Here is a 19,083-nt window from a genome sequence, read left to right as displayed (position 1 = left end):
TTAATAATACTTTGATAAAGGTCTTTGGACACAGTTTATTTTGCTTTAATTTTGAGGCTTTTATATATTCACTTAAATCACTGCTAAATTATCAGGCAGTAGGTCTCCAATTTTGATGAATGCTGGAAAAATGCATATTCTTTATTGTAAGATCTTTGAATTTGTTTATAATGTTGATACTTTCTGAGGCTGTTTATATTAAAATCTTGAGTGTCTAATGTGTCTGTCAATAATTTCATAGTAGCAATATTACTTGTAAGCATTTGACCATCTGAAAGTGAGAGCTACTTCTGAAGAGTGCATTGAGAAGAATAATTGCTCCTGGGCTGCATGTTTATTTTTAAATATAATCTTAATAATTTCATCAAACATTTATTTGAACCTTACTACATATACATAGATACATATTAGTGTACATGATACTATGTTAAAGTAAATATGACATTTCATGTCCATTTCAGAAATAGAGGAGCTTTGGAAAGCAGATGACTTAATAAAATCATTTTGAAAATAACCATCTATTTTCAGATATGTCTACAGGGTTTTTTTTGTTTTGTTTTGTTTTGTTTTGTTTTTCATTACAAGTCCTGGAGCATGTCTTTGGTCATAATAATAATAATAATAATGACAATAATATTAAAAAATACTTTTAATAACATGCACACTCCCCCCACATATTTATACATATATTGAAAGTAATCATGTCTGTTGTATAAAAATCATATGAACAAAAAAGAATGAATTGAAATAATTATAATCCCACTTCCCATATATAAACACTATGAACATATTGGTAAATATCCTTCTCGTATTTTTCCTTTGTGTATATGTCCATACTTGTAAAAAAGTGTGATCATATGCTACATATTGCTTTTTTAATCTATCTCTTTCACTTAATATTCTGAAAATATTTCTAGGTCATTAAATAGTCTTCTACAATGTCACTTAAATGTTACAAAATATATCCCATTGATTAATGTTTGAGAATGAAAGCCTTCCAGGGTTTTGCTATATAAATTACACTGTAATGAGCGTTCCTATTGTGCTGTCTTTGTGCCAGTCATTTTAGGATAATGACATAGAAGAAAAATTCTAAATTGACACATCCCGTCCGCTATAACACATGGGTACTAATATCAAGGATTTACTTCTGAGAAACCCTGCACATTTAATAGAGACTGTGACTGATAAGACAATTTGAAAATATGTGCCTACAGCTGTTTTATTTATTCTGCCTTGATAAAAAAATTACTCGTTAATGTCTTTATTCAGTTTAAATCTCGTTGCTTTGTTTAACTTGTGAAATGCAACTTTGAACAATACAAGCGTGGCTTTCTGTGTTTCGTAAGTGTGTGCTGTATTAGTGGTGAAGAATGAACCAAACTTCAGGAAGATAGTCCCATATTTGTCTTCAGAACTGGCAGATGTTGCTTGATATATTCCTGAAGATACAAGCTTAAAATATTACATGATGGATAAAGAAAGGATAAAGAGAAAATCTTGAAATCACGTGGCAGAAGACTCCTCCCTCAAGCCTGAAGAAGCCTTTTGTAATTTTCTCGTTTCTTTGACCTGGACTGAATTTTCATCAAATAGCACTTTTTGTTTTTCCTGGGTAGGAATAGCTCTGCTCTGTAGCCTTCCAATCAAGGAGCAGAAGTAAATTGTCAGGTTTATAGATGGTAATGAATACCATGTTTCAAGTTGACATAAATAAATCAGGTAATTCCTTGAGCTTCATGTTCCAGCTTGTCTTACAGTATAGTTTATTTAAAAAGTATTTCAACCTTGTTTTGATGAACTTAAAACATACTTTTTTTCTCTGATAATTGTCATTTTATTCTTTAAACATCGGCTTATCTTACAGATTGTATCTTTATGTCATTTTCTTTCCATGTCTGGTGACAGGTTGCCTCAGTTCATGAGGCTTTTTGCTACTCTTCTTGCGCCGCTTCACTCCTCACCCCTGCGTTTATCTGAAATTATAATGAGTTTTTCTTCTTTGCTTTTTAGTTTAAAATCTTACTGCTTAGAGCTTGAGAAGCATCTTTCTTGCGCCTCTTTGTGTTCTGTACAGTGGACTAGGAACTCTTTCTTTTGATTTCTCCTCTCTTTGATTACCAAGTCTCTTGGGCTACCAGTGGGCCTTGTCTCCCAGTTTCTATTTCCAGTTTGTGATCCCTGAATTCTCTATTTGGTAAGGGTCTGCCTGTGTTTTGCATATTTATGATAAGGAAGTATGCTAGTATGAAGCTCCTGGGCAAAGATAAAGAATAATCCAGCTTATTCGGGTGGGCTCCATTACTGCATTCCAAAATCAGAATTTTATGTTTTGTTGATTCAGGTGCAACTAGAAATGAAATGTTATTTTTTGTTTTGGTATTGTGATTAATGGAGAGATTCATCCTAGTTTTCTGCAGTTATTTTGGGAAGTATGTGTGTGTGTGCTTTTAACTTGCTTGCTGAAAATTTGTTTTTCCAAAAGGGCAGAATTTATCCTTGATGTTGATTTTGCTTGTAGTTTTGTGTTATTTAGTAGCAATCACTAACACGTGTTCCTGTGGTCCTTCTGTAATACTGGTATCCCTTGTTACAATTGAGCTTGTGCATTATTTTGATCAAAGTATATGTTGTACTATTCTATGGAGATACATGCAGTATTGATGAAATATGGTATTCTAGCCAAGATACATGACTGCTTTGAGATAAAAATAAAAGCATAAGCATATATTTGTCTGCTGTGTGTTGGACAAACATTTAAAAAGTTTAGAGCACACTAAATGCTAAAAATGCTGTGAATAAATATTGAATTTCTAAGTGGGAAATGTACAACTGGTTTTGAATATCCATTTTACAAAGCAAGGGATATCTGTAGTTGGACACAATAGATGTCAAATACAGAAGCTTTAGGTCTGTATTTTTCTGTGACACTAATGACTGTGATGTATGTCTGAGAGTAGAGTGTTGCCTCCATTGCATGTGATTGTATTGAAATGATTGTAACCAACATTATAGTTTGTTCATCGTGGTGCATGTTTACTATCAGACTATAACTAATACTAATTCATTTTGAAATTAGGTGGGATCTCAGGTCCTTGGTTATGGAAGATTTATAAATATAAGCAAAAATGTAATAAGTATGATTAGTTGAATTAGTCTCTGCTAATTTATAATTCTTTATTAAAAAGCACAGTCTCCTTTTGAGTTTATCCTTATTGCGTGGAGAACTCTCATTTTGACTTCAACAGAGGAGTAAATTCATTTTGCGAGGTGTTTGCTTGTATTGTAATATAAATACTTTTTCTTCCTTTTGCACAGATTGCCACACTGAAGGTCAAAATATTTTATTCACTGATGGAGAATATATTAATCAGATAGCTGCTTCAAGAGATGTAAGTATCCTGAATCTTAAGTAGCTAGTGTAAATGGAATTCCTTTTCCTTAAATTATTTAGCTTTTATTAGATAGATTGTAGAGCCTTGAACAACCTCTTTATGTAATGTAATGCTGTGGATGTTTTATTTTTCTTAGGATGGCTTTGTTGTCAGAATATTTGCCACAAGCACTGAACCTGTTCTACAGCAAGAGTTGCAACTTAAACTGGCTAGAAAATGCTTACATGCCTGTGGTATCTCACTATTCGATCTGGAAAAGGACTTGCATATTATAAGTAAGATAGCAAATTAAGTGTTTTCCCTATATTTTAATTTTCAATTTTTCATACTCTTAAAAATGAACATTGTGTTTTCACCAGTTCAGCTTATGTTGTAGCAGCTATTTTGTGTCTGTTACTATTAATATAAAGGATAATTTTGAATTAATATGAATAAATAACTAGGAAACACAGTCTTTAAACAAAGTATGATATTTGAAGACCATTCTAAGGAATTGACTAATAATTTCTCATTTTTGCTTTGAATAGAGCAAAATAAAATAAAATTTAATGAGAATTATGGATGGATATTGGTGAATGTCATTAGTTTATATGCTGCATCATTTTTCAACTATTTAAAAATTTGAAAACTTATGTTGTAAATGTTATTACAACAATATACATAGTTCTCTCGTTGAAATTTTTAAAGTTTTTACTTGAGTAGATTTTCAAGGTAACTATAGAATGATCTCATAGATTGTCAAAATGGTAATTGGCCTTACACACGGATCAGTAATCTTTCACTTGAATAGAGAAATACAGATAACCACAGAGTATTTCTTGGGCTTAGATTATTTACTTTTGTAATGTTGTAAAAGTAATTAGGATCATGAGTTCTCCTGAGAGTTTTAGTTTTGGCTTGCCATGCCACTCCAGGTTTAATAGTGACCTTCCGTAACTTGTAGGGTTCTTTGCAAGATCCATCTTTTTTGACTGTTATCTCATTACATTTCATAAACTTGGCATTAGTGCTTTACTTTCTATATTCTAATTATGTAGTATTTTTATAATTCTTCCCTAGAAAAATCTTGAATTGAAATTACAGATTTAAAATTTTTAAAGCCCATAAACTAATTAGTAGTTTGTATAGCTGGACAAAGTCATAAAATGTACCATATGTAAAGCTACAATTACTCATAGTTTTACAATTTGAAAATATGCATAAGGATCTGTGTGTGTATATGCATGTTTACATATATATATATATATATTTGAATTGATGGAGTAGCTATATAAGATGTTTTTCTGTAGAAAAAGACATAGGCAGAGAATCTGAAATACTTTAATTCAAATATCTGCATGGCATTGTTCCAAGCTTGAATGACTCTGTGTCTGGACTAACCTCTCCAACCTTTATATATGCTTATTTGTAAACCAAGTGGTATAGGTGTGAGAATCAAATGAGATAAATTTTGTGAATTGTATAATGCCTGGTACCTAATAAACGCTCAATAAAACTTTGAGCATTTATACATTAATTCAAGGAATATTGCTGACATTGAATTTTAAAATTTTTTTGTTGTATATTTAAAAAATTAATTTGGTACTGGTTTGGAACAAGAGAAACAGATTATGATAACTTTATCTTTCCTTGGAGTACTATACCTATGGTTAATATTTTTAAAAATTTGAGCACATGACATTTTGTCATCCTTGTTTTTTAGTGATTTTGAATTGACATTGCAATCACTTAAAATCGTGCATGTTGTATTTAGAATTCTTCATATTAGAAATGCAATAGTATTTATTAGTCTCGTTGTATTTCAGGTACAGGATTTGATGAGGAGTCAGCAATTCTTGGTGCAGGACGAGAGTTTGCGCTAATGAAAACAGCAAATGGAAAGGTAAATTATTCTCTTTGGATTAAAAATGAGCATTCTCTGATTTAAGAGATTAAAGAACAATCTGTTGATTAGTTTATATAGTTTGCATGTTTAAGAAGAATCATCTTTTAAATTTTGATTTAAAATTATTTTTTATAAGATAAAATTTTATTCATGTAGGGAACAGTACAGGCATGCCTCATTTTATTGTGCTTAGTTTTGTTACACTTCACAAATAATTGCTTTTTTTACAAATTGAAGGTTTGTGACAACCCTGAGTTGAGCAAGTCTGTTGGCATCATTTTTCTAACAGCATGTGCTCACTTTGTGTCTCTGTGTCACATTTTGGTAATTCTCGAAATATTTCAGACTTCTTTATTATTATTATATCTGTTATGGTGATCTGTTATCTTTGATGTTACTATTGTAATTATTTTAGGGTGCTGTGAATTGTGCCTATTGAAGACAGGAAACTTAATGGATAAAAGATATGAAAAAGCTATTATGAACTGTGTCTTCTTGGCAAAATATGTGTATTTCTTGCTCAACTCCCAGAAGCTGAATAGTGTAAAAAAGAGTTTGTTTTTATGTGAATTTTATTTTTCAATAAAATATTGATGTCCTTTTTTTTCCTCATGTGAAACCTGATGCACTATTCCAAAAAGTACCATAATTCCTTTTTTTTTTTTAATACATAAGATATATTACACTGGCAAATACCAGAGTCTTGGAATCAAACAAGGTGGTCCTTCAGCAGGAAAATGGGTTGAGCTACCAATTACAAAATCTCCAAAGATAGTACACTTCTCAGTTGGACACGATGGCTCTCACGCCCTTTTAGTTGCAGAAGATGGGAGCATATTCTTTACAGGATCTGCTAGTAAAGGAGAAGATGGAGAATCAAGTAAGTTGAGTGATCAACTATGCATTTAATAAAAATAAATGCTTTATTTTAGTAAAAATAAAACTTTATTAAGATAAAGTTTATCAATTTCAATAACACCACAACAAGTTTATATATATATCATTGACTTGATGTAACTGCTTAATAAATATATGTTGAATGAATGAGGAACTTATTTTACTTTCCAGGATCTAACAAGAATACATGTGAATTACAACTTGGGAAAAAAAGGAGATTTTAGATATGTGTTAGTAGAATGGTATTAATAATGCAATAGCTAATTTAGAGATGGGGCCCTCCAGGAGTTTGGTAGAAAACTAATATTACTCACTGAGAATTTGAATGTACTTCAGGGAATGAGGATCTAGCAATGATAGCGTAAATATTAATTGACCAGATGAGGCTAGCAGGTTCACTAATTTTAAATGACATGTTGGGAAGCCCAGGCCTTTGTGAAAATAAACAAATAGTGTCATAAATGCAAATAGTATGTGTTTTTTTTTAGCTTTATATACAAACCATTATTATTATTATTTGTACATAGAGGTCTTGATTTAATCTAATTCCTTTTTTAAAGCTAAGAGCAGACGGCAATCCAAACCTTATAAACCTAAAAAGATAATTAAGATGGAAGGAAAGATTGTGGTATATACAGCCTGCAATAATGGAAGTAGTTCTGTTATTTCTAAAGATGGAGAACTCTACATGTTTGGAAAAGATGCCATTTACTCTGATAGTTCAAGTAAGTTAATAAAAAGTTTTACTTTTATGCAAAGAAGTTTCAATACTAGTTATGTATGACAAAGACATATCTAGAAAATTTATGTTGGTGGCATGCTTTCTCTACATTTTTTACATTACCTTCCAAATGTGAAATATTTCAAAAGAGAAATTTTCTGTCATATCTTGTCACTAGGAGCACTGTCCCTAGTTTCATGCAGAGCTAATCATAGAGCTTGGCAAGGGAAGCTTCGCTGTAGCTGTGACTTCTGTGGATGTTTTCCCTAGACTCAGGTGCTTATGGGACATGTCCCTGGGACAGTGGTAGTATCCTGAAGAAGTGATTTTCATGACATAGCTAGTTTATAATTGTTGAAGTATTTTATCTCCCCCATTAGGGTGTTTGGCTGGGATGATCTGTCTTATTTACTATTCTATCCCCAGTGCCCAGCACAGTGTCTGGCACATTGTAGGGTCTCAAGAATTATTTTCTAGTGTCTGGGTGACTGATAAACCAAAAGTTTGAGAAGTGGATGTGAGGGGTAGAACTAGCTAAATCATTTTATATTTATAAATGCTAATCTCAAAAACTTGTCAGATTTGGTTACTAGATTTTCTTTCTAGCAGCTAGAAATGAATATAATGAGTGAAGCATCCCACTTGGAAGGATTTTATGTGCGATAAATATGTAAAGCCTTTGAGTTTCTTTGTAAAAAAGGAAACTAGAATTAATGAAGTTTATGATTAGAAATTTATGTGATTGTCCCATGCTGGGGAAATTACACCTGTAGAACATTTATAGCAATTAATTATTAAGTGGAGGTGTACCCAGATGATAAGTGAACTGGCTTAATGTTGTAATATTTAGATTCTCAATTGGCTGCAGCTATCAGCGTAAATCAAAATTTGGGAGTGGGTTCTTGTACAGTTTAAAAATAATATTCAATATAATTGTTGCTTGCTAACATCCACTGGGTAGAGCTGATGGAAACTTGTATATTTCTTCAACATATATTTATTGAGCATGGGTGATACATTAGTGATTGATGGACCTGACAGACCTGGATACTGCCTTTTTGAGGATCCGAGAGACAGTTGGGTATTACAGAACTTAAATATTGGGGAAGTGGTATTGAATGGTTATGGACATAGACTGAGATCCTAGCACCAACACTTTTTTTTTTGAGAGGGAGTCTCACTCTGTCTCCCAGGCTGGAGTGCAGTGGCACAATCTCAGCTTACTGCAACCTCTGCCTCCTAGGTTCCAGCGATTGTCCCACCTCAGCCTCCCAAGTAGCTGAGATTATAGGCACGTGCCACAACACCCAGCTAATTTTTTGTATTTTTTGTATTTTTAGTAGAGACGAGGTTTCACTGTGTTGGCCAGGCTGGTCTCGAACTCCTGACCTCAAGTGATACACTCGCCTCAGCCTCCTAAAGTGCTGGGAATACAGGCGTGAGCCACCACGCATGGCCCTTGGCACCAACGCTTTTAATTGGGTAACAGTTAACTTAACCTTTAACTGGGTAAAGTTTACTAAACGTTTAAGAGTTTTCTTTTTGTTTTTTTCTACCTGCAAAAAATAGATAATGATAGCACCTGCTTCATATAGTTGTTATGAAGATTATAGGAGGTAGAACTTAAGAAATGCTTAGCACATCATGTAAGGTCTCAAAACATGTCAGCTAGTACTGTTAATAATAATAATAAATAACTACTGTTTTATATATATACACACACACTTACCTTTTTCAAATGTGCTAAATATTAAAAGTGGAAATTTTTGAGGTATAATTATCAAAAAGACCTAAACTAGTGAAAGGTGAAAGTGAAGGCCACCTTAAGGTAGTGATATCTGAGCTAATAATGTAGAACAGTTTTCCCAAAGCATAATATGAGATTGATACTATTTGTAATTTAAATAAAACAAATACTTGATAACATGTTTTTATTTTAATGTATATTGGAAAAATAGTAATCTTTGATTGTTAATGTTATTACTACTTGATAAGGTTAAAGATGCTTCAATCAATTTAGAGTTGATACAAAACATATTAAATAGATAATATGAGTGGCACTTGGATATGACAAGTATAATGAAAGTAATACATGAATAAGTGAAGTTTAGAAAATAACTGTGTATTGGATTGTGGAAGAAAGCATTGTAGGTTGAAAAGGATTAAAAAATACTGTTTTGAAAAGTCTCACTGGTTTCTACATAAACAATTTCATGTCAATATACTATGGCAAGTATTTTACTTTGTTTTGCTGAGGCAGGTCAAAGCAGGTAAAATAAATTATTTATGGACTCCTTTGTGCTTAGACCAGAAAAGTTTGAGAGTACTGTGGAGAGGTATTACCATTTGGAGGAAGCATTCAGGAGAAGTAAGCTTGAGAGAAAGCTACAGTAAAGATATGTCCCAAGTCTGGATGATAATGTTTTAGGATTCAGTGAAGCTACATTACAAAGTTACAAAGTTAATTCAGTGATACTCTGCCAGTCTTTTGGCTATTTATTTCTCATTTTGTTGAGTTATTTTGCCCCAGAGATAAACGGTTCTGCATTGAGGTAGTTCTTTTACTAGGCTCAGAAGGGCCTTTTTGTTGTTTTTACTAAATTTGTTTCTTTCCTATAGGTTTGGTAACTGATTTGAAGGGCCATTTTGTAACTCAGGTAGCTATGGGCAAAGCTCACACTTGTGTTTTAATGAAGAATGGAGAGGTGTGGACATTTGGTGTAAATAATAAAGGACAGTGTGGACGAGATACCGGTGCCATGAACCAAGGTGGGAAAGGTAGGTCTTTAATTCTTAGATATTAAAATTTGTGTTGTCTTTTCATTAGTTTTTCAGAACAACATAGTGAAAAGTCTTGTTCTTTTCAAAATGAGTGGAAAAGAACTCAAAATGAGTGGAATTGTTCTTTTTCTTTTTGTTCCTATTTAAATTTTTAAAAAAATTTTTATGGGTAGATAGTAGGTATATGTATGGAGTACATGAGTTGTTTTGATACAGGCCTACAATGTGTAATAATAATCACAGGGTAAATGGGGTCTCCATCATCTCAAGCATGTATCCTTTCTTTGTGTTATGAGCACTCCAGTTATACTCCCTCAGTTGTTAAAGTATACAAAAAATTATTGCCAACTGTAGCCACCCTGTTGTGCTATCAAATAGTAGATCTCTTGTATCTAATTATATTTTTGTGCCAACTAACCATCCCATTTCCCACCCACTCTCCCTGACTACCCTTCCCAGTCTCTAGTAACCAGCATTGTACGCTCTATCTTCATGAGTTCAATTGTTTTAATTTTTAGCTCCCACAAATGAGTGACAACATGTGAAGTTGGTCTTTTGGTGCCTGGCTTCTTTCACTTAACATAATATCCTCCAGTTACATCCTTGTTGTTGCAAATGATAGGATCTCAGTGTTTTTTATGGTTAAATAGTACTACCTTGTGTTTATATACCACATTTTCTTTATCCACTCATCTGTTGATGGACACTTAGGTTGCTTCCAAATCTTGGCTATTGTGAATAGTGCTGCAATAAACATGAGAGTGCAGATATCTCTTTGATGTACTAATTTCCTTTCTTTTGGGTATATCCGTAGCAGTGGGATTGTTGGATCATATTGAGTTCTAGTTTCAGTTTTTTGGGGAAGCTCCATACTGTTCTCTCCAGAGTGGCTGTACTAAATTTACATTCTCACTAACAGTGTACAAGTGTTCCCTTTTCTCCACATCCTCTCCAACATTTGTTATTGCCTGTCTTTTGGATAAAAGCCATGTTAACTGGGGAGAGATGGTATCTCAGTGTAGTTTTGATTTGCATTTCTCTGATGATCCATGATGTTGAGCACCTTTTCATATACCTGTTTGCTATTCATATGTCTACTTTTGAAAAACGTCTATTCAGAACTTTTTCACATTTTTAAATTGGATTTGAGTGGCTCTTTGACTTTATATTTGTGAATTAGGAAAACCACTGAATTTCTTATTTATTTGATAATATTTACTGATAAAATATCACTGGAAAAACAAATACACTTTAGATTTTTTATTTTTGAGCAAATGTGCTGGCTTACTCAAATCATCTTCTAAATTCTACATAAAATAGTGCTTCTTTGGCTTAGCATCTTTGATGACTACATTACTCCAGAAAAGTCTTTTCCAAACATTTTTTTATTAGCTGCTGTTATACGACATGTTTTAAATTTTAACCATTTTTGGCAGCAATCTTTCTGGCAAATATTATCTTCCCATTTAACAGCACATGCTACCTGTAATTTAACCTGTTCTTGACAACTAAGAGTGATCCTTATGAATATCTGACACTTTACCAAGAAAAGACTAAATTGTAGACACACCTTCTTCACAATATCCTTTGCTCCAACCCTCAGGCCATTGAAGAGAACAAAGGGCTTTCTCCTTTGATTGCCCTGTTTGCTGTGGTCTTGTTTTGTTGTTGTGGTTGTAAATAACATGTCTACTTCTTGCCCTCAATTTTTATATCTAGCTGCTATCGTTATGCTTATAACTTTCACTCCAATTTCTGATTTTGGTCAAGAGATTAAACCATACATATATATTATTAGAACTAAGCATTGAACTTTGGTTAAAGTACCAATAATTTCGAGGATTAATGCTGTATAAATTAACAAAACCTGGTTTTTCTCTTTTGAGGCTTTGATGTCAGACTCATCTGGATCTCAGAAACCCACCATTCTTTGTCTTTGCCTTATTCGTGTGTCTGTGTGTGTATTTAAAATGCATCACTTTAAAAATGAGCAAGTTACTAGAATATATTGGCAAATGAAGAAGGAACAAAAGAAAAGAAATGGATTACTTCACAATGGAAATACTTCGATTTATTACTAAATTAGTGAACTTGTTTTGGATAATAACTGCTAGGATAAAGGGGAGAATCGGGTTTTTAAAATATATAATATGAATATATATTCAGATTATGTTTTATAAGAAGTCTGAACTAAACAACATTGTTTCCTTATTCTGAAACTCTTGTGAAAATTGAGCGTACATTTACACCTATGTTCTAGATTCTTCAGTGACATTTTGTAATAATCAAAGTAAAATTGTTAAAAGATTTTTTTAATAAGAATCATACCTACCCTGTTGGTAAGTAATGAATTAGAAAGCAGATGAGTAAAGTAAGACACATACAGTGCATACTGATGGCAGAGTCATAACAGATGCTGGGGAGAATGTGGAGAAAGGGGAATGCTCATACATGGATAGTGGAAATGTAAATTAGTACAGCAATTATGGAAAACATAGATTTTTCATTTGTATGAAGGTGACTCAAAAAACTGAAAATGGAACTGCCACATGATCTAGCAGTTCCACTTCTGGGTATATGTATCAAAAAGAAAGGAAATCTGTATGTCAGAGAGATGCCTGCATTCTCAGGTTTATCATAGCCATATCCACAACACCAAGATATGGAATCAACTTAAGTATCCATCAACAGATGAATGAGTAAAGAAAATGTGGTACATACACAATAGAATATTATTCATCCCTAAAAAAGAATGAAATATTGTTATTGGCAGAAACATGGATAGAACTGAAGGACATGATGTTAACTGAAATAAAATAAACCAGGGACAGAGACAAATATCACTCATATATGGGAACTAAAAAATTGATTTCATGGAGATAGTAAATAGAATAGTGATTACCAGAGACTTGTAAGGATAGTGGGAGGGGGAGAGGAAGAGTGGTTGGTTAATAGGTACAAAAATACAGTTAGAGAGAAGGAATAAGTTCTAATGTTCAGGAGCAGAGTAGGGTGAATGTCGTTAACAACAATATATTGTGTATTTCAAAATAGCTAGAAGAGAGGATTTAGAATATCCCAGTTACCTTGACTTGATCCCAGTTACCCGGATTTGATCATTAGACATTGTATGCATGTATGAAAACTCACATATATACCATAAATAGGTACAACAGTTATGTATCAATTTAAAACGAACATAAAGGAATATTTTAAAAGTTTATTTAAACCAGGAAAGTACAGAACATATTGAAATATTAAAAAATTGTGTCTCTACCATGTCTTGTCATTTTTTTCAGTTAAAAAAAATCACAGATAAGATTCAAGTGCCCCATATCCCCCTTCCAAGGCTTATTATCATATTCCATTTCTCCCCAGAGCTAACCGCGATCATGACTTTGATAAGCATACGTTCAATCATGTTCTTATATATTTTTACATGTTCTTTTATATTTTATGTGTAAAATAATATTGCATAATGATATCTGTTTTACACATAAAATATACTACTGTTTTATGTGTTTTTATAAGTGTTAATCTGTTATTTATATTTTTCTACAAATTTTTTTTTCTCATCATTCTGTTAGAAATATGTCCATGTTGGTACATATAAATCTAAATGATTCATGTTAACTAATGTGTAATATACCACACAGTAAACATGCTATAGTGTATCGATTCTCCTGTTGATGGATGGGCTTATTTCCAATTTTTCATTGTTATAAATGAGTTTAAAACCTCCTTTATAAATGTTTCCTGGCAAACCTGTGAGACTTTCTCTGGTGTAATTGCTCTATTGTGGATTTCAGTTTTACTGGATTTTTCTTGAAAGAGATTGTAACAGTTTATACTCTCACCAGTAGAGTTGGATTTTCCACATCACATCTGATATTGACAGACTGATTTTTGTCAGTTTGGTGGCTATGAAATGATACTGTAATTTTTTATATGTTACATTGAAGTATAATATGCATGCAGGAAAATATACATAGTATCTTGATGAATTTTCTCAAATTGATTGTATTCATGTAATCAGCACCCAGATTAAGAAACCACATATTACCAGCACCCCAGAAAGCCCCACTTTGTGTTCCTCTCTGCCCTTCAGTTAATTACCATAAATTAGTTTTCTTTTTATACTTGATATAAGTGAAATCATGCAGTATGAACTCTTTTGTGTCCAGTTTCTTTTTATTGTTTTATCTTTATGAAGTTCATACATATTGTTACAAGTAGTTATAGATTGTTCATTTTTGTTCTATTAAATTATATATAGATACTACAGTTTTAAAATTGTTTCTAGTATTTGGGCATTTGGATGGTTTCCAGTTTTGGTTATTATGAATAATGTTGCTGTGAACATTCTAGTAAATGTCTTTTGGTGAAAGTGTTTATTCATGTCTTTTGGGTATATACCTAGGAGTAGAATTGCTGGTTCTCGCACTTTTCTTTTAATTTTCATTTCCTTGATTATTAATACTGAGTTTGAACATCTCTTCAAACTTTATTTTACTTACTAAAAATTGATTTGTAGGAGCTTTTTTACGTATTATGTTTTATATATCTTTGACTAACCTGTGGTTTACAATTTCATTTGTTATATATAATTTTAAAATTTTGATGTCAAAATTTTCAACCTTTTTCTTTATAAATTTTTGATGAATGTAGCCTGGTGAGAGATTTTATTTTCCATATAAATTAGAACCAGCTTTATCTGCTTGGCATTGTGATTGAGATTCCATTGACTGTAAAGATTAATTTGAGGATAATAGTTCCAGTATTGGAATGATTAAATGAGTAATGCTTATAGAGCTAGTTACAAATAGTGCTCAGTACATTTTAGCTATGATTATTAAAAATAGTCACTGAGGCTTCCTTCAGGATCACTTTATTCTAATCCTAGATATAGCTAGCTGATGCTTGGTTATCTAATTTTTCTGCTTGCCCATAGATTAGAAGTGGCAAAACCCCAAAAGGCTATATATGCTATGAGTTTATTTCTTGATTAGGTAGACCTGTATTGAGTGATAGCTGTATGTTAAATGGATGTGATAGGTGTGGGAGAATAAGATTGACTAAGAATAGGAGATATGTGCAAGACTTAACCTCATAACTTAGATCCTTTAGGAAAGTCAAATATAAAAAATAATTACTTGACTCCCACAGATTTGTTCTCCTGTCATAGGGTTTTATAACACTGTGTTCCTTCAAAACCCTACCAGTTGTAGTTTACATTTTTATTTGGTTATTTGATTAATGTCTGTCTTTCTCACTACATTATAAGCTTTATAACAGCTCAGTATTACCGTCTTCAGTTTCTAGAGCAGAGGTCTGCAGAGTATAACCTGATGTCATTTTTTATATAGCCCTCTAAGCTAAAAATTGATTTTACATTGTAAGGATTGTAAAAAATGTGACAAAGATTTGTATGGGCCACAGAGCCTAAATTATTTACTGGCTCTTTATAAAAGGTTTGCTGATTTCTTGCCGTGAAGGAATCCCTGGAGTATAGTAGGTGTTCAATTTTGAAAAAAAGATGAATGAATTGTATTGTAACACCATTTTAAAAAGTTGTAAGTGAGGTATAAACAGGCACTGAGGAGGTAGTGACTGACTGCCTGGAAAAGGTAGCAAGTGCTTTAATAGGGAATGACTTCTGAGCTGAATTTTTGAAGGCTGAAGTTTCTCTGCTAGATGAGATAGGCAGAGACATCTTGTAAATGAGGAAGGAAGAGGCAGAGGGAGCAAGAATGAACAAAGGCCCTGAGCATATGGAAGGACACAGGGTGTTTGGAGAGCAGAGGGAAAAGAAATGAGATTGGAGAAAATTAGGAGCCATCTTGTGCCTACTGCCTCTTGCTGAGTTTTGTTCTTCTGAAGACCTTGGAAGGTCACTGGAGGTTTGTAAATTATGAAGTTGTCATGTGCTTTGGGAGGGTGATTGGTGGCAGTAGGAGGATGATCTAGAGTGGGGAACTCTTGGCTTGGAGCATGGTTGGGAGGCTTTCTTTGGTCTGTTGAATGAAAGTGTTGGTAGTGAGGATAGAAAACAGGAAAAGATTTAAAAGTATGATTGACAGAAGGTAACAGCCAAGAGACATTTGACAATAGCCTTCCTTGCCTTCTTTTGCAGAAATGAAATGGGGAGAGTGTTTATTAGTGGTCCCTAAATTAAAATTTATTTTTGTTACTCAAATTTAAGCATTTCTTTGTATAATTGCTTGGATTAGCATGCTGTCATTTTTTAAACTGGGAAATATAGTCATCCATCTTTTATACATGAAAGTAATCTGTATAAAAATTACAAATTGATCTGTCAAATAGGGTTTGGAGTTGAAAATATGGCAACAGCAATGGATGAAGACCTGGAAGAAGAACTAGATGAAAAAGATGAGAAGTCTATGATGTGCCCTCCAGGCATGCACAAATGGAAGCTGGAGCAGTGCATGGTTTGCACTGTCTGTGGAGACTGTACAGGTTATGGAGCCAGCTGTGTCAGTAGTGGACGGCCAGACAGAGTCCCCGGAGGGTAAGAGAGAGTGATTCCTACTAAAGAACATGTGCAGAACACATTTCTTTGCAAAATCATTCCGGAGTATACTCTACTATTAATATTTTTTTCTTAAAGACCAGTGGCATCTTCACTTGATCTTAGCCAAAAGGCTAAGAAAGTATTATAATTCTTATAATTGTTTTCTGTTATAATAATTTATAATTTAATGTCATCTCTAAGGTTGCCTTTCTTTCATTTGATTCATTTAAACCATTATTTAAAAACAGATCATAAGTTTTTCAAGACTTGGGGCTGTACTTTTATTTGTATTATTTTTCAAAGCCTATTTAATGCTAGATATCTATTATATTTCTTTCTGTTGAACATGAATCTTTTCTAAATAAAATTATCGATATCATATAGAGTACTTGATTAGATATATAATTTTGTTTTAAATTAAATGTACCATTTATAAATTTAGAAACGTTGTATGCTTGCTTCTAAAGTTACATCATACCTGTTATATTTATCCTTGTTCTCAATGGACCACATTTTTCAGGGTTCTATATTATTGTCAATTTACAGTTAATATGTAAGTTTGGCAGAATAAGAATGCAGGTTTTCTGCTAGGATGTTAGGAAGAATTTTGAATCTGTTTTCTACATTGCTAGTTATAGCCACTATAGCATGATGGGATATTCTTTGTGTGATCAGCTTTCTAATAATTGGCTGATTTGGGGGAGTAGAGAAAATTTTGTGAAGAGAAGCCCAGAAGGAAGACAGCCATCCCTGCCTCTTGACCTTCCTCTTTGTCAACTCTGTAATAGTTGCTTCTTCCCAAATATTGTCTGGTTCTAATAGGAGTTTATTTCTAAGTTTATATTTGGCCTTTCATAGTTAAATAGGTCATATATAACAGGCCTTTTCTTTAAGGCTGCTGAGATATGATTTTTTTAAAACAAATTTTCTTTACATTATTAGTATAAGCAATAAAGTCGTCTTTATCAAAGGATAATATTTATTCTGTAGTGCTTTATGTTTGGCTCTGTTTTCTGTTTTTTAAGCACATAACTTCTTTATTTTTAAATTTAATTTGGATGCAGAAAGATTCTATGATTATTTTTTAACAATGTTGGAATTGAAATTTATTCTCCTGGATCTCTCCAACGCTATTTCCATTAAAATTCAGTGTTAGCTGGGTGTAGTGGCCCATGTCTGTAATCCCAGCACTTTGGGAGGCTGAGGCCAGAGGATCACTTGAGGCCAGGAGTTTGAAACCAGCCTCAGCAGCATAGCAACACCCCTAACTCAAAAAATATGTAATAAAAATAAAATTTAATATCCCCACTCTCTGAGCTTAAGCAGCCAGTATATATCATGAACAAAATCTATAAATTATCTGGTCCCTTTTGAAATTAATTATTCTTCGTTTTTTCCTCCAGAGACTTATATAATTTATAATAATTATTCATAGACTTACATGGACAATACTAACCAAGTATAATAATTGCTTTATGAATGAAGCAAACTGAATATATCAGAATATTAAGGACTATTAAGCTGACTTCAATTATTATAAAATTGTGACTACATATCTTATTATGATAAAATACATATAAAATTGACCAGCTTAAGCATTTTTAAGTAGACAGTTCTGTGGTATTAAATCCATTCATAATGTTGTGCAACTATTACCACCATGCATCTCCATAACTTTTCATCTTGTAAAACTGAGACTCTGTAACTGTTAAACAATGACTCCTCATTCTTCCCTCTCCCCTGCCTCTGGCATCCACTATTCTTGTTTTCTTTCTGTCTCTGATTGACTACTCTAGGTACCTCTCATATAAAGAGAATCAGAGTATTTGTCTTTTTTGTGACTGGCTTATTTCACTTAGCATAATATCCTCAGTTCATCCAGGTTGTCACATATGTCGGAACATCTTTGCTTTTTGAGGCTGAATAATATTCTATTGTATGTATATTACCACATTTTGCTTATGCATTCACTCACTGATGAACACTTTGGTTGCTTCCACATTGTAACTATTGTGAGTAATGCTGCTGTGAAGATGAGTGTACAAGGAGCTCTTTGAGACCCTGTTTTCAGTTCTTTTGGGCATATACCCAGAAGTGGAATTGTTGGACCATATGGTAATTTTATTTTTAATCTTTTGAGGAACTGCCATACTATTTTTCACAGCGGCCAACCATTTTACATTCCCACCAATAGTGTACAGATGTTCCAGTTTCTCCACATCCTTCTTAACACTTATGATCTGTTATTTTGGTAGTGGCATCCTAATGGGTGTGAGATAGTATCTCATTATAGTTTTGATTTGAATTTCTCCAGTGGTTAGTGATGTTCAGCATCTTTCCATATGCTTTTTGGCCATTTGTAGATCTTTGGAGAAATGCTGTTCAAGTCCTTTGCTCATTTTTGAATCAGGTTGTCAGTTTCTTTTGTTGTTGTTGATGAGTTTTAGGAATTCTCTATATAGTTTGTATATTAATTCCTTATCAGATATATGATTTGAAAATAAAAAGTTCTGTCTGTGGGTTGTGTTTTCACTCTGTTGACATTGTCTTTTCAAGCAGAAAATTTTTAAAATTTTCATGAAGTCCAGTTCTCTATTTTTTTTTGTTATTGTCGCCTGTGCCTTTGGTATCATATCCAAGAAATTATTTCCCAATCTAGTGTTGTGAAGGGTTACTGTTATCTTTTCTTCTTCTTTTTTTTTTTTTTTGATTATACTTTAAGTTTTAGGGTACATGTGTGCAACGTGCAGGTTAGTTACATATGTATACATGTGCCATGTTGGTGTGCTGCACCCATTAACTCGTTATTTAACATTAGGTATATCTCCTAATGCTATCCCTCCCCGCTTCCCCCACCCCACATCAGGCCCCG

The 19,083-nt window shown here is 32.9% G+C and overlaps 1 protein-coding gene across 23 annotated transcripts in view; it reads left to right on the top strand.

Annotated features, from left to right (window-relative positions):
- Window positions 1-19,083, top strand: part of MYCBP2 (MYC binding protein 2) — a 282,961-nt gene that overhangs the window by 59,968 nt on the left and 203,910 nt on the right. For 22 of the 23 annotated variants that reach the window (XM_063792229.1, XM_063792227.1, XM_009427092.5 and 19 more), the window contains 7 exons: window positions 3,319-3,392; window positions 3,532-3,670; window positions 5,201-5,277; window positions 5,956-6,160; window positions 6,738-6,902; window positions 9,518-9,676; window positions 16,004-16,208. In XM_063792229.1, the coding sequence (XP_063648299.1) occupies window positions 3,319-3,392; window positions 3,532-3,670; window positions 5,201-5,277; window positions 5,956-6,160; window positions 6,738-6,902; window positions 9,518-9,676; window positions 16,004-16,208 (1,024 nt within the window). Of the gene's footprint in view, window positions 1-1,586; window positions 1,723-3,318; window positions 3,393-3,531; window positions 3,671-5,200; window positions 5,278-5,955; window positions 6,161-6,737; window positions 6,903-9,517; window positions 9,677-16,003; window positions 16,209-19,083 lie in introns of those variants that run through there. The other variant, XM_016925408.4, reaches the window with a different exon arrangement.

This window comes from Pan troglodytes, chromosome 14 (genome assembly GCF_028858775.2).
Source record: "Pan troglodytes isolate AG18354 chromosome 14, NHGRI_mPanTro3-v2.0_pri, whole genome shotgun sequence".
NCBI lineage: Eukaryota > Metazoa > Chordata > Mammalia > Primates > Hominidae > Pan > Pan troglodytes.
This window is presented reverse-complemented; position numbering and strand designations above follow the sequence as displayed.